This window comes from Trichosurus vulpecula, chromosome 4 (assembly GCF_011100635.1).
Source record: "Trichosurus vulpecula isolate mTriVul1 chromosome 4, mTriVul1.pri, whole genome shotgun sequence".
Lineage (NCBI taxonomy): Eukaryota > Metazoa > Chordata > Mammalia > Diprotodontia > Phalangeridae > Trichosurus > Trichosurus vulpecula.
The window spans coordinates 190,827,340-190,842,629 of record NC_050576.1 but is presented as its reverse complement, the minus strand read 5'-3'; the positions used below and the strand labels follow the sequence as shown (position 1 = coordinate 190,842,629).

Below are 15,290 nucleotides of genomic sequence, written 5' to 3'. Positions count from 1 at the left end.
TGCTTCTCCTACTCCTCCCACTTTGACTTAACCAAGTCAAACCAAGGTGGCTCAGATACCTAGGGAAATGGGATATTAGGGCTACCTGGGTCTCCATGGGCCACTTGGTTGAGGTTTAAATGGTTCCTGAAGCTCAGCCTTCTCTCTTGTCCATACTCAGGGTCATGCTGGAGAGCCCAGGCTGCTGAAATATGCCAGACTGCTTTTGGTGACTTAAAATATGCCATTTGCCTTACTTGACCCTTTAGAAATTGTATTTCAGGTTTTGAGATTTTTGAGATTCTGGACAGGACTATGAGTGCTTTGAGATCTGTGTAGTAGAGGGTCTTTAAATGGACTTTTCCTTAATGGATTTTCCTTTTAGTCTCTTTCTCTTTCAGTAGGATACAAGGGCCAACCCAGAAGAAGCACTGTTGTAGCACTAAGGAGACTTAAGGAGTGCTGTGCCTGTTTTTCATCCCCTTCCTTGAGGCTGGCTACACACCAGTATTGTCAGTGGTGGGGAGGCTGAGAAAATCCTTTGGCTGATTATCACAGACTTAGAGTTAGAAGGGGATCATCAACAATTCATCATTTTACACTGGGAGAAAACTGACGACTAAGGTCACACAGCTATTCCAGCGCAGCTCCTGACTCAGTGTTCTTCCCACTATGCTAGCTATGCAGGGGCTGAAGAGTGGGGTTGAACAGGAGCTGGGCTATCTGTCATCCATTGCCTGTGGCTGGAGTTGATGAGCCATCACACACCTGTCTCTTTCCCCTCCTCTTCTCCCCTTCCCCTAAGCAGTAGAGGTGAAGCCGGTGCTGTGTGGGGCCATGCCAGGCTCTGTTGGGGGCGGCAGGGGTGGAGGCAGTCCTGGTCCGACAGAGCTCCGGGGAGTGGGCCCTGCCGCCATCGACCCTGTGCTGCGAGAGCAGCAGCTGCAGCAAGAGCTCCTGGCCCTCAAGCAGCAGCAGCAGCTCCAAAAGCAACTCCTCTTCGCTGAGTTCCAGAAACAGCATGACCACCTGACCCGGCAGCATGAGGTCCAGCTGCAGAAGCATCTTAAGGTGAGAACCTCCTTTTTGCTGTCTGCCCTGTGTCTACCTCCCAGAATGTGCAGTGGAAGCTGTGGCTGGGAGCGGTGCTGGGATGGTTTCTGCTTTGGACTTTGGGTCTCACTGAACCTCCTCATCAGTTCCTCTTGAGAAATGGGCCAGGAAATCTTGCCTTTGGCCCAGAGGCCTTTCTTGAAGCTTATTTTCTAAATCTGCCTGATCCCTGAATCCCAGCCCCAGGCACTGGACCTTTTGGGTCATCCTGCTTGGCTCTGGCTTCAGAGAGCTGTCCTGTTTGATCCTTAGGTAGCTGTCTCTCTTTCGATGTTGCCACCGTGGTACTTAAGGCTAGTACCTCTTCCTTTGCCCTTTCTATGCTTTTCTCCACAGACTCCATACCATGGCAATAGGTTTTCTAGGACCAGTTGCCATGGTAGGAGGCGGTGTGGCATGGTAGATAGAGGATTGTCCTTGGAGCCAGGAAGATGTGGCTTCTATTCTTGCTTCGGACATGCACTGGCTGTGCCATTCTGGGCAAGCTATTCAACCTCTGGCAGGCTAACACCCAGACTACTGCTTTTCAGTGGCAGAGCAGGTGCAAGCCTGCATTGGCAGAGGGAGTTTCTGTTGCTGATACAGTCACAGGCCCAATACAAGGGCAGCATGGTAATCAGTGGCTAGAGAGCTGGCCTTGGAATAAAAAGGTCTAGATTCAAACCCTGACACATATCAGCGAAGTCACAGGCAACTAAAGGTTCAAAGTTATAACTGAATGTTGATTTGCATTGGTGGAGGGAGTTTCCACACCAGGAGTTCTGTGTACTAGTGAAATTACAGATCCTGACCAAAAAAAAAATCCCTTTGCAAGGGCAAAGAGAGCATATCACTGCTTCTGTCTAAAAGTTCTAGGGTTGGCTGCCTGGCCATGACTCTATGGGCCTGTAGTCTCTGTAGGCCTACACAGCATGCCCCCCTTGTGGCCACTTTAGAAATGACATCTTCTGCCTGAGAGTGCTCCTTCCCCCATTGAGGGTTTGGCCAGCTGGGCTTGGGGAGCCAAGGACTCCTCCTTAGCCATTCAGGAGGGCTACTTTCCTGGTCCTTTCCTTTCCTGTCCTGGGAGACATTCCATTGATCACTGGGTAACTTTCCCTTCTCTGACCAAGCGAAAAACAAGGAAGTAGGTGATCTTACCATCTTGATGATCAGAGTAATTGAAACCCAACACGAAATTCACCCCTGAAGTTTACAAGACATTCCCTTTCCTTACAGTGTGAGAGGAGATTGTGGTCTCCTAGACTGTCTCTTTACTTTCTGCTCCCTACTCTTGAAAGCCTAGTCCTGTCCTTCCTTTCTGCCTTTTCCTCACCTATCTTTCCATGAGCAAGGCTCTTTCTGGATTCTGAAGTCAGCCAGTTAGGCCCAGGGAGTGAAGAACTATAGCCTGTGGCCTTCCATCCTGTCCCTTACTTAACTTCTTCTGGCCTTCTCTATTTTTTTTTTGGAGGGTGGAGGTGAGGCATTCCGGGGTTCAGTGACTTGCCCAAGGTTACACAGCTAGTAAGTGTCAAGTGTCTGAGGCCAGATTTGAACTCAGATCCTCCTGACTCCAGGGTCACTGTGCCACCTAGCTGCCCCACCTTCTGTACTTCTTTTAGCTGATGTGGTACCCTCTCCCCTCTGTAGCAGCAGCAGGAGATGCTGGCTGCCAAGAGGCAGCAGGAGCTGGAGCAGCAGCGTAAGCGGGAGCAGCAGCGGCAGGAGGAGCTGGAGAAGCAGAGGCTTGAACAGCAGCTGCTCATCCTACGGAACAAAGAGAAAAGCAAAGAGAGTGAGGGTCCCCCTCCCCCTGCTGTCCAGGGCCCCGGGTATTGGCCCCTGAGGCTGCTTCCCTCCAGACCCTGCCTGCGAGGCATGCTCTCTTCTCCATCTCACCAGACACTGCCTGTGCTGTCCACGTGTATCCTGCTCCTTTGTGCTGTCCTGATGTCTAGTCCTCGAACCTGCAGAGGAGGGTCACAGTGCCTTGTCAATGGCTGGTGACAGCTGCCACCTCTCTCCTGTCCTCCAGGTGCCATTGCCAGCACTGAGGTAAAACTGAAGCTCCAAGAGTTTCTCTTGAGCAAATCGAAGGAGCCAACGACAGGCGGTCTCAACCATTCCCTCCCGCAGCACCCCAAATGCTGGTAGGTGACAGTAGCGAAAGGCTGTATCATGGAGGGGTGGTGTATGTGTGTGTGTGTATGCATGCATGCAGATAGTGCAGGTGTTTCCCGGACATGTTCCCCCATTCAAAAAATAGTCATTTATGAGAAGAATGAAGGGGGTCCTTCTATTCAGCTGTGGAACTAGATTAGTATTGTGTTAGCCTGAACTGTTTTGGATATGGCTCTGCAAATGTCCCTAAGTGGTGCAGGTGTCCCAAAAGTTTTAGTGCAGATGTTTGGGAAACTCTGTTCTCTTCAGCTAAGACCTGAGGCAGAGGCCAAGCTTTTCTTTCAGACTGAGGGCTTCTTGTCAGTGGGGATCTTCTTATTTATATCCATTTCAGGATTTGCTACATAAAGATTGACAATGGACTTGACTAATGACTCACTGATTCTGCTTCTTTTTTTTCTAATTCTTTCCTTTCCCTTCCCTTTCTAGGGGAGCCCATCACGCTTCATTGGACCAGAGTTCCCCTCCCCAGAGTGGTCCCCCTGGGACACCTCCCTCCTACAAGCTTCCTCTCCTTGGGCCCTATGATAGCCGGGATGACTTCCCACTTCGAAAAACAGGTAAGCTCATCCCATCCCTGCCTTTGGATCGATGGAGTCTACATTAGCCTACAGTGTTCAGTGCCTGGGAACAGTAGTACTAGAGAGAATTGGGGATGCTACTAGAAACCACAATTACTGCAGCCTGGTCACCTGCTTGGAATTCTTGGAGAGCCAGAGGTCTCAATGAGACTAGGGGTTTGTCACTGAGGTGGGATCTGAGCCATGTTCCCTTTCCCATAGCCTCGGAACCCAATTTGAAGGTACGTTCCAGGCTAAAGCAGAAGGTGGCTGAGCGGAGGAGCAGCCCCCTCCTTCGAAGAAAGGATGGGACTGTCATCAGCACCTTTAAGAAGAGAGCTATCGAGATCACAGGTGCCTAGGGGCTGGTGGAGGCTGGAGGGTATCCCTGTCTCCACAAGGGGCCAGTGGAGGCTGGAGCCTGGGACTGCTGGCGGGGGTGAACACAGGCCACAGGGTAATATCTATGTCCTTGTGCAGTGTCATCTGTGTGTAACAGTGCCCCAGGCTCCGGCCCCAGTTCCCCCAACAGCTCCAACAGTACCATTGCTGAGAACGGCTTCACCGGCTCTGTCCCTAACATCCCCACTGAGGTATGGGCCATCCAGATGGATAGACCCCCAAAGTAGGATGAAGTAGTTCCTTTAATGGTAGGCCACTGAGCAGAGTTTCCAGGAATCAAACCAATGCTTGTCCTTTTCTTCCCCTAAGAAGTACAAGACATAAAGGTCTCTTTTCCTTATTCTACCCAGATACCCAGGCAAATGTTCAGTTGTCCTCTGGGACAGGGAGTTCCTCTCCATCACTTTTCTGTTAAAAGACCTGATTCCCTTGCCCCTGCCATAGTGGGATCTTCCTAGCTCACTAGCTGCCCTTGTGCCTCTTACTAGCACTTCAGTTTTTACATGAAAAGTGCTGTCCTGTGACTGTTGTCTCAGCTAGCTAGATTTTCTCCCCCTCCTTACCTCCATTACTTACTATCATGCTTGTTTCTCTTTTCTCACTGCCTTCCAGATGCTCCCTCAGCACCGTACGCTTACTTTGGACAGCTCCCCTAACCAGTTCAGTCTCTACACGTCCCCCTCCCTGCCCAACATTTCCTTAGGACTACAGGCCACAGTCACAGTCACCAATTCGCACCTTACTGTGAGTATGGGCTGCAGACACTTCCCCTTCCCTTTTCAGGAATCCCCCAAGGGCTGTTCTCCGTCAGTCATAGTGGTGAGGGTATTTGGTATCATAGTCCCTGGACTTCAGATTCACAGTGAGCTGAGGCTTGGGTATCAGTACCCAAGGGGCTTCACAGAGGCTCAGATAATGTGGCTTAGGTGAACAAAATGGGGTTGAACAAAAGGGGAGGTTGGGGTGGAGTTAGCAGTGGGGATGGCAACTGGGATTTAGGTGGTGTTGGGGCAGATAGGGCCCAAAGACATGGAGTTAGCTCCTCACCCTCCTGGCCTCCCCACACCAGGCCCCCCAGAAGCTGTCAACGCAGCAGGAGGCAGAGAGACAGGCCATCCAGTCCCTCCGGCAGGGAGGGGCACTGACGGGCAAGTTCATGAGTACGTCCTCGATCCCAGGTTGTCTGCTGGGCGTGGCGCTGGAGGGCGATGTCAACCCCCACGGGCACGCCTCTCTGCTGCAGCACGTGCTGCTCTTGGAGCAGGCCCGGCAGCAGAGCACCCTCATAGCCGGTGAGCCACAGAAGCCAGGAGCCAGCATGAGCTGGTTCCTTTTCCCAGGGTGGGAATGAAGCAGGTGGGGAAAAACACAAAGCCAGGGTGTCTAGGTTGGTTTTCTGGCTCTGCCACAGCTTATAACCTTGCTGGGGTCATTCTGTCTAGAAATATTTATTATGTTGGCAGGAGACATTGTGCTTATAATAGGTATCTGAAATCTGTATTAAAGAATGCACATGCTTCCTGTCTTCGTCTTCTGAGGCCACCTAAGCCCCTGCCCTCAGGGAGCTCTTATTCTGATGGGGGGACATTGTACCCGCTCTCATGAACTTTGCAGTCTGATTTGAGGGAGATGGCATATCAAAGGAACTATGACAGAAAGTTATGCAAAATTATGAAAGTGAATTAAAGGAAGGAGGTATATGAGAGATTGAATTAATGATCTTACGACGCAGAGACCAGAGTTATCCGTCAAGACTACCGGAAAGTTGATTTGAAATGTGTGGTGGTGAGCAGCAGGAGGGGGGATGTTGGTGCATCCTTTGGAACCGCTTCCTCTGGGCTTTTCCCTTTATGTGGAACGGTGCTCAGAGAAGGTTCCCAGGAATTGACACCAGCTTTCCCTCCCTGAGCAGTGCCACTCCATGGCCAGTCCCCATTGGTGACTGGCGAACGCATTGCCGCCAACATGCGGACGGTAGGCAAGCTGCCTCGACACCGCCCGCTGAGCCGGACGCAGTCGTCCCCACTGCCACAGAGCCCCCAGGCCCTGCAGCAGCTCGTGATGCAGCAGCAGCACCAGCAGTTTTTGGAAAAGCAGAAGCAACAGCAGCTGCAGCTGGGCAAGGTGGGCTTGGGAAAAGGGAAAGACAAGTGGCAACAAAACGAGGGCACACCCCCCCCCCCCCCCGCCCATGGGTGGAGTCCAGAATTTGTAGTGCCACAGATGTCCTAGGATCAGCTCCAGAGGGCAGGGAGGCAGAATGTGGTGGTGTCTGTTGGTCCATCTGCTTTTCCCCAACCTTTGTGCCCTTCTTGGAGATGTCTGCCTTAGGAACTAGCAGACTTTACCATCTGCCTGCCCCTAGATCCTCACTAAGACAGGAGAGTTACCCCGGCAGCCCACTACACACCCTGAGGAGACGGAAGAAGAGCTAACGGAGCATCAGGAAGGACTGCTAGGAGAGGGAGCTCTCCCTGGGCCTGGGGATGGCTCCACAGAAAGCGAGAGCCCGCAAGAGGACCTAGAGGAGGAAGAAGAGGAAGAAGAGGAGGATGACTGTATCCAGGTCAAGGACGAGGGCAGCGAAATTGGCTTGGATGAGAGTCCCCTGTTGGAGGAGTCTAGTGGGGACTACAAGCAGGTGACTACCCTCACCTTACTTGCTGTGGACATCCTGCCCCTCGTTCCTTGTTCTGCTTCCTCCCATAATCTGCTGTTCTGCTGCTATTTATCCAGCCTCCAGCATTCCAGAAGTGTGGAAAATTAGATTTATTACAAGTTTTCAAAGGGGAATGAGAGAGGGGTTAGAGGGTCACTTCTTGTCATTTGTTTGCCAGTCTCCTTGATTTGGTCTGTGTTTATCCTCGTGACTGTCTGGCTCCCTACATTATCTCTGTCTACCTCACTGCCTGCACCCCTGTCTGTCAGCACGTGGCCGCATGTGTCTCTCTGCGTCTGTTCCTGCGTCTGTCCCTGTGCGTGCATGCCTGTGTGTGTACACGCCCACTCTTACTACTACTTGTCTTGCACCGTGCACTTCATTCATTGCGGACTGCAGCAGAGCTGCCTTATCTGACTGACTCATCCCACCCCCTCAGTGCCACCTCCTTTTTCCCTCCTTTCTTCTTACCTCAGTGCTATTCCCCTAGCGTGACTCATCAAACCCTATCCCTCCCTCTGTCTCCCCTTCAAGAGGCAATGGCGCAGGCAGAAGCATCCCCCATCCCAAGGATAAGTGGGGGCGGGGTGGTGGGTGGGAACAGAGGCAAAGCCTAGACTTTGAGTTTTCCAAGCTTCCCAGCCCCTTCTAAAACTGCAGTTCACTGCATTGGGTTTCCTGGATTCAGAGCCCTTTTGGGTACCCATTTGCACCTCTATAAGCCTGAAGAGGAGAAAATGCCCTGTCTACTGCAGCCTTCCTTTTTTGGGCTCATTCACTTTTTCCCCTCTTCCTCCCCAGGTGTTCACAGATGCCCAGCAGCTGCAGTCCCTGCAAGTCTACCAGGCCCCTCTCAGCCTGGCTTCTGTGCCCCATCAGGCCTTGGGCCGAACCCAGTCCTCACCTGCTGCCCCTCTAGGCATGAAGAGTGCCCCTGAACTGCCTACCAAACACCTCTTTACTACAGGTGAGCCCTGACACCCAGCCAGATATATTCTACTTCATGCAGAAAGCAAAGAGTCCCCAGACCTGTGAAAGGCATATTCTTGCTTTTGGTATAAGATCCCCTGTATCTTATCTTAGGGAACTGTTCCTGAAATAAAAAAAATAAACCCACTCAACCCCTAGATATTATTAAGCTTTACATAGTACCCCCCACCCCTGCCAAGGCAGTGGGAAGAATTTTGAGTTTAGAGTCCAGACAGCTGGCTCCTCTTTCTTGCTCTGTGATCCTAGGCCTTTAGTCACTTGGCACTTTTGGGCTTCAGTTTCTTCCTCTGTAAAATGAGATAGGACTCAGTGTCCCTTCTAGCTTTGGGTCCTATGGTAACAAAACTCCCTGTCAGATCAGAATCCTTCAGGTACAGGTGAGGGAGAGGACATAAACACCTAGATTCCCTAGTTAAATCCTGTCTTCATCATGTTCCCCCCTCCCAAACCTGCTCCCCCTCCCCACATTCCCCTTCTTTTGAAAGAGGAGAGGCCTCCCTGCTGTGGGTCTCAGGTAGTCAAGTTGGCAGGTCATATTATGGGAGGATCAGGGACAAAGGCCATAAGACTCAGTAGCTCTTTCTATTTTCCAGGAGTAGTTTATGACACCTTTATGCTGAAGCACCAGTGCATGTGTGGGAATACCCACATCCACCCTGAGCATGCAGGCCGTATCCAGAGCATTTGGTCTAGGCTGCAAGAGACAGGTCTGCTCAGCAAGTGTGAGGTAAGGTTGTGTCTTAGGTGCTGTCCAGTGCCATCCCCTTTCTTCTGAGTTATCTGTTAACCCGAGAACCTTCCCCAAATTTCAGGGTCCAGTGTCTTTGCTTGTCCCTCCCTTGGGGACCCGGTCTGCAGTTTTGTTCCCTGTCTGTACCCCACAGGGGTCACCCCCTTTTTCTCCATCTTCCTATGTATCCAAGTCTGGATTTCCATCCACAGCCTCATCCACTGAATGGGGTCTTGTGGCAGCAGATCATTTCTGTGGTCTTGAATCTCTAGGCAGCAGGGATTAGGGGTATTCTGTCCTTTTTGGAGCTATGGAGAAAGGTGTAGGCTGGGATGGGAGAGGGAGAGGAAGGGTTTAATACCCTATCCATTTATTCTTCTTGTCTTCTACTATTTAGCGAATTCGGGGGCGTAAGGCTACACTGGATGAGATCCAGACAGTACACTCGGAGCACCACACCCTGCTCTATGGGACCAGCCCCCTCAACCGGCAGAAGCTTGACAGCAAGAAGCTGCTAGGTGAGTTTGGGACCATGCTGACTCTCCCCAGTTGGGGAGCACTTTTCAGTCCATCTCCTCTTTCTGTGGGACGGAAGAGTGGTGAGAGTGATGGTGTCCTCATGTGCTCCCCATGGGGTATGCCCAGTTTGTGGAGGTAGTAAGAGGTAGAGACTGTAGAGATCAAAGAGAATTTTTATTTCCATGGGGTGTAAAGGAAGGTATTGCATCCGAAAGCTCAGGCTCTCCCACCATCCTGTGTTTTCTCTCTGCTCCCCATCCCCCCAAGCTGGGAGACAAAGCCAGTAGCTGTCTGATCAAGCTAAAGGAACTTAGAGCTGTACTTGCCCCATTTGCTTGGGTACATACACAGTATCCCTGCATGGTCCAAAGCACTTCTTACTCCTCCACAGGCCCAATCAGCCAGAAGATGTATGCAGTACTGCCCTGTGGGGGCATAGGGGTAAGTGGGCTACAGAAGGTTTATTCCTTGGGACATGGGAACTAGCCGTCCTTCACTCTCTGCTCCCTTTCCCCATCGTATTTCTCCCCTGAGCCCATTGTATTCCTGTGCTTTCTGTACTGGCCCCCCATGGGAGGCACCCTGATGCCCCTATTCGCCTCTCGCCAGGTGGACAGTGACACAGTGTGGAATGAAATGCATTCTTCTAGTGCTGTGCGCATGGCTGTAGGCTGCCTGGTGGAGCTGGCCTTCAAGGTAGCTTCAGGGGAGCTCAAGGTGAGTGGAGATTAGCGAGAGGGGGAGGAAACTGCTCCCTGGGGTCTGTCTTTTACTCTTAGAACTGTAGGGGAGCCAGTGAAGATTCTGCCTGTCTTCTCCCTGGCATCTCAGGGCTTTTCACTCAGGAGGGAGGGGTCGATGGTCCCAGAAACAGAAGGAAAAGGAAAGGAACCAGGCAAGCTTTGGAGAAACAAGGGGCTCCTGGTTGACTGATGGTTCTTTCTGAGGCTGGCCTCAGAATCTCTCTGGTCCTCCTTGCATCTTTTTCTTTGTTCATGTCTGTCTCTCATATCCCTCTTTCCATTTTGTAGAATGGATTTGCCATTATCCGGCCTCCCGGACACCATGCTGAGGAATCCACAGCCATGTGAGTGACTTACCCTGTCAGCAGAAGGGGAGAGTCTGCCAAGCCAAAGCTCAGGCCTCTACCTTCTTCTGACCCTTACCCTTTTAACAAATGAGATCTGGCCACACACGTTTAAGCTCACTAACTCTCTATGCCCTTTTGCCCTTGCCTTGCTTCCCAGGGGATTTTGCTTCTTCAACTCTGTGGCCATCACAGCCAAACTCCTACAACAGAAGCTGAATGTGGGCAAGATCCTCATTGTGGACTGGGTGAGGAGGACTGGGGAAGGGGCAGGGCAGGGTGGGAGGGGAGGAGAATGGCTGTGGAGGAAGTGTATACTCCATGAAGTCAGGAGGGATAAATGGCTGGGGCTGGGGCTGGGGGAGAAACTGGTTCTTGGTCATGGAGCTGAGCTCCTCCTCTTCCCTAGATGTATACCTTCCATATACTTGCCTTGGGGCAGGACCTATGCCTGTTCTAGTCTAGCCTGATGTGGGTACTGTTCTGAAAACTCTCCAGGCTTTCAGAGTCAGTAGCTTCCTTCACTCTCTTATTCCCATATCTCTTACCTAGTGATTTGAGAAGTCCTCCTTGATGTCTTGTCTTGAATCCCTCCTGCTGCAGTGTCAGTTCATTTCCTCATCATCTGTCATCAGTTGGGATGAAGAATAATAGGTTCCTTTGCTCTACGTCAAAGCCCTTTAGGTCATCCTGTTCTCACCCCCACCTTCTTTCAGACTGAATCATCCCATTGGGTTTAACATGAGGTCCTGAACACTTGTAAATGTACTAGGATCCCTGAAGGCTAGTCTGGGGTGGTAGGCCCTGCCCCTGGGAACTCCTTCTGCATTGGGAGGATTGTGGGGGTTTTGCATCTCACGTGAGGTTACTGGCCCTTCTCCTTGACTCTTTCCCTTCTCCTTCTCTTCCCCCCAGGATATTCACCATGGCAATGGCACCCAGCAGGCCTTCTACAGTGACCCCTCTGTACTTTATATCTCCTTGCATCGTTATGACAATGGGAACTTTTTCCCAGGCAGTGGTGCCCCTGAGGAGGTGAGGCTCCCCAATTCCAGTAAGGATTTCTAGGTGGGGGCAGCAGTCAACACCAAAAGCAGGAAATGTTCTGAGGCGTACTGCAGTGTTGGTGACTTGGAATTGTGGGCTTTGGGCAGAGGGCATCACTGGGCCCTCTCTCTAGAAGAGCTGGAAATCAATGAACTGAGGTCTAGAGAGGGAGGGCAGTGTCTAGGAGTTCTCACAAAGTGAGTACCATCCTCTGCCTCTTCCCCTGGTGCCAGGTTGGTGGAGGACCTGGTATGGGGTACAATGTGAATGTGGCATGGACAGGAGGTGTGGACCCCCCTATTGGAGACGTGGAGTACTTGACAGCATTCAGGTGGGGCCTAGGCTGGGGGCAATTAAGAAGGGGACACTGTAGGGTGGGGGGGACCCATTGCATTGAGGGAGAGGAGAGTAGGCATAGAGATGGAACAGAAAGGGTGGGGAAAATACTGCTTCTGGCGGGGAGTAGAGAGGTGGTGGAGAGGGGAGGGAGATCAGCCTGTCATGTTTCTCTCCTCCGGCAGGACGGTGGTGATGCCCATTGCCCAGGAGTTCTCTCCAGATGTGGTTCTAGTGTCTGCTGGCTTTGATGCTGTTGAGGGGCATCTCTCTCCACTGGGTGGCTACTCTGTTACTGCCAGATGTGAGCTTGGTGTTGGGAGCAAGAGGGGAAGTGCTAGGAATGAGGGAATAGGAATGAAGAGAAAAATTGGTGGTGGCAGAGGTGGGGTGGGGGTGGGGTCGCTCTTCTGGAGGGGGAAGAGAATGGGGGGGTAGGAGAAAGAAACTTGGAGGGACATGGGGTAGTGCATGTAGAGACACAGAAATATGGGGGAGCAGAGGTGGGAAGTCTGATATGGGGAGGGGATAGAAGAGGAAGGAGAAACTGCTGAGTGGTGAAACAGGGAAAAGAGTAGGAGAAACCCAAAAGACGAAGCGGCAGGTGCCAACCTTGGGGTGTTGGCAGCCTCCGACTCTGCCATTCATCTCTCCTATCTAGCTAGTCCCTGAGGGAGTAGGCAGGTCGGGGGCAGCTCTGGCCATGCCTTCTGGTCAGAGCAGTAGGCTCTCTCACCCCTGCAGGCTTTGGCCACTTGACCAGGCAGCTGATGAAGTTGGCAGGGGGCCGAGTAGTGCTGGCTCTAGAGGGTGGCCATGACCTCACCGCCATCTGTGATGCCTCCGAGGCCTGCGTTTCTGCCTTGCTCAGTGTGGAGGTGAGGACCCCAGAGAATGTAAAGCATAGGTTCAGCAACACAGCCAAAGCCTTTTAGGCCCCGGTTCCCAAGTTAAGGTGGAGTGGAGCCCCTCTATTCTAGCCCAGAGTGGGGCAATAACCTTAGGAGGAAGGGTTTCCATTTTTTTAGGAGACCTTGGAGAGAAATGTAAAGAAGGCTAGAGGTAGGGGAGCTATAAGAAATAAGTACTGGGGCCTTCTGCTATATTAGGCCTGTGTCAGAGAGGATTTTCTCATCTGGGGTCTCAGGCTAAGTCCTGTCTCCTCTGGAGGCGGTGGGGTTGACTTAAGGATGACAGTGACAAATGAAGTGGCCTTTTGCACACTGGCTAGGGTCTGGGGAGTGTTGAGATTGCACTTTCCCATCCCAGTACTTCTCCCTTACCCCTCCCTATAGCTTGAGCCCTTGGATGAGGCCATCTTAAAACAAAAGCCCAACATGAATGCAGTGGCCACACTGGAGAAAGTCATCGAGATCCAGAGTAAGTGAGCACCCTTAAAGAAGAGGGCTGTGCTTTGCACAAGTAAGGCAGAGCTAATGTGTGGGGCAGGGGGGAGCAGGGAGAATAGAGAAATGGGGTTCCTGAAGAAGAGCTGCCAAAGGATACCTAGGGGTTGCACTGGAAGGGTGCTGTTGAATACAGAAGCAGCAGCAGGGGCTAGAGATGAGACGAAGGTCAGCCTCGAGTTCCTAGAGATGGGTGGAAGTGGGAATTTTCCCAAGGAGAAATGTTGGCAGAGGTGGCCAGTGATGAGTCCTCACTCACCTGCACTGGCAGGTAAACACTGGAGCTCTGTGCAGCGGAATGCGGCTGGTGTGGGGCGATCTCTGCAGGAAGCGCAGGCAGGAGAAGTGGAAGAGGCGGAGACCCTGAGTGCCATGGCATTGCTGTCAGTAGGGGCAGAGCAGGCGGGCCCCAGCCACACCCCGAGGTAACCCTCTTTCCTCATCACCTCTTCCTCCTACACTTCCCTCTTTCTCCCCCTCACATACCTGGGTGGGCACTTATGTGCCTGTGTCCCTATGCTTGCCCCCACAGGCCGCTGGAGGAGCCCATGGAGCAGGAACCTGCCGTGTGATGCCCAGGCCCCTGGGCTTCATCATTGTGATTTTGTTTATTTTTTCTATTAAAAACAAAAAGTCACACATCTAACATTGTGTGCTGTGTCCATCTCTCAGCCTCGACCCTCCCATACCCCAAGCTGGCTCGGATTTCTACCCTGCTTCTCTTATGAGTAGGAGAGGTTGTCTTGGCCTATTCCCTTCCATTTTTTACACCGACATTCCCTGTTTTTCTGTCCTTTTCCTCCATGATGGGGCTTGTGCCTGGTGGACTCTGGGACTAGGGCAGTATCCTCAGTGCCCCCTCTCTAGCCCCTCTGGGTCCTCTTAGCAAGGAGGAGGCAGTGAGTTTGGTGCCTTGGATCCAGGAGATTTTGGGAGGCAATGCCTTAATTTCTCTGTGCCCCTCCCTCCCCCTCTTCAGCATTAGGGGAGGGTCCTGGAATGCCCTCCCACTCCCCTAACATTTTTCTCCAAACAGTTCAGGGTGAAGAGACGGGGGTCCCAACCTGGTACTTCCCATACTTTTATTTCTTGTCTGTTACTGCCATCTCTGTATAAAGACATCTATCTGTATTGTCTGCTTTTTCTCCATTTCACTGGTGGAGACCTGGCCACCAGAACTTGGGGGGGAAAGAGGGCATAGTCATGTTCTTCATACCACTTAGTGTCCCTTTCTACCTTCCCTCCCCTCTAAAAGGAAACCGATTTAGAGGACGGAAGAACAGTCTGTTTGGGGGGCTGGGAATCGGACTCCTGGGTTCTATGATTGATCTGCCCTAGGCTTTGTGTCTATTTCCCTAGGGAAGCCAGGGGAGGAACCAAGGAAAGACATGGTCCTCCAGCCTTCCTGACTGGCACAGCTTGGGATTGGGGGGGACTGGTGAGCACCCTCTGGTGTCAGCCCAGAATGCCAGATGAAGTGGGACGCTGTCCTTGCTGACAGATGCTTGTTCCTGAGAGTGCCCACCCCAGTCAGTGTCAGCCTTGCTCCAGATCAGTAGGCCTCCCTTTCATGGAGCATTTGTTCTTTGAGGTTTGGGGGAGGCAATCAGAAATTGAAGGTATGGCTAGGAAAGGAGAGAGGAGAAGTTGGGGAGAGAATGAAGGAGGCTGATTCCTAGTGCTCCTCCCCAACCCCACCCAGACCAGCTGCTGGGGACAAAGTACAGCCTCTCTTCCTGCCTGTTATCTCTTCCTCGTGTTGCCCTCTGCTGGCAGGCAGGCCTGAGGTGGACAAAACAGGAAAGGAGCTGGAGAAGCTGTTCCCAACCTCCCACCTTTGGTCCCAGGCCTCTCAGCTCCCTAGACATGGGAAGAGGAGAGATGCACTTAGGGGGCCAGTGCCCCTGACGTGTCTGGGAAAGCCCTGCAGCCTGGAGGAAACCAAAGAGTGGGAATGGTTCCTGGGGATGGGGTTTCTTTCCCTTGCCCCTCCCACCTCCTGGACCCCACCAATCTGTTTACATATTTATTATCCTTACAGTAAGGCTGGAATGGGGATGAGGATACAAGAGGGGGGTGTCCCTACAACCATTGGTTCATCTTGCCACTTGTGTGTGTTTGTGTGTGGTGTTGGTCACAACTCAAGCCCTACCTTTTTGGGGAGGGTGGACCAGGCTAAGTGTAACAGGGTCTTATTATGGCAGGTAGGGGAGCCATGAGTCCAAAGGTGGTTCTCCTCCCCTTTCCCCACTTTGTCTGGTTCTCATGTAACCTTCCCCACCCCCTGCTCTGTCTCTCT

The 15,290-nt window shown here is 52.1% G+C and overlaps 1 protein-coding gene across 5 annotated transcripts in view; it reads left to right on the top strand.

Moving 5' to 3' along the window:
- HDAC5 (histone deacetylase 5) overlaps positions 1-13,637 on the top strand; it is a 39,804-nt gene extending 26,167 nt beyond the window's left edge. For all 5 annotated transcript variants that reach the window (XM_036753862.1, XM_036753863.1, XM_036753864.1 and 2 more), the window contains 24 exons: positions 788-1,050; positions 2,725-2,869; positions 3,110-3,224; positions 3,685-3,815; positions 4,038-4,169; positions 4,296-4,408; positions 4,830-4,961; positions 5,287-5,509; positions 6,130-6,341; positions 6,583-6,858; positions 7,678-7,843; positions 8,460-8,593; positions 8,994-9,114; positions 9,507-9,556; positions 9,725-9,832; positions 10,147-10,202; positions 10,363-10,450; positions 11,118-11,237; positions 11,483-11,580; positions 11,771-11,889; positions 12,330-12,463; positions 12,881-12,965; positions 13,263-13,416; positions 13,524-13,637. In XM_036753862.1, the coding sequence (XP_036609757.1) occupies positions 788-1,050; positions 2,725-2,869; positions 3,110-3,224; positions 3,685-3,815; positions 4,038-4,169; positions 4,296-4,408; positions 4,830-4,961; positions 5,287-5,509; positions 6,130-6,341; positions 6,583-6,858; positions 7,678-7,843; positions 8,460-8,593; positions 8,994-9,114; positions 9,507-9,556; positions 9,725-9,832; positions 10,147-10,202; positions 10,363-10,450; positions 11,118-11,237; positions 11,483-11,580; positions 11,771-11,889; positions 12,330-12,463; positions 12,881-12,965; positions 13,263-13,416; positions 13,524-13,563 (3,215 nt within the window). In that variant the 3' untranslated portion in view covers positions 13,564-13,637. The remainder of the gene's footprint in view (positions 1-787; positions 1,051-2,724; positions 2,870-3,109; positions 3,225-3,684; positions 3,816-4,037; positions 4,170-4,295; positions 4,409-4,829; positions 4,962-5,286; positions 5,510-6,129; positions 6,342-6,582; positions 6,859-7,677; positions 7,844-8,459; positions 8,594-8,993; positions 9,115-9,506; positions 9,557-9,724; positions 9,833-10,146; positions 10,203-10,362; positions 10,451-11,117; positions 11,238-11,482; positions 11,581-11,770; positions 11,890-12,329; positions 12,464-12,880; positions 12,966-13,262; positions 13,417-13,523) is intronic.
- Positions 13,638-15,290: the final 1,653 nt, after the last annotated feature.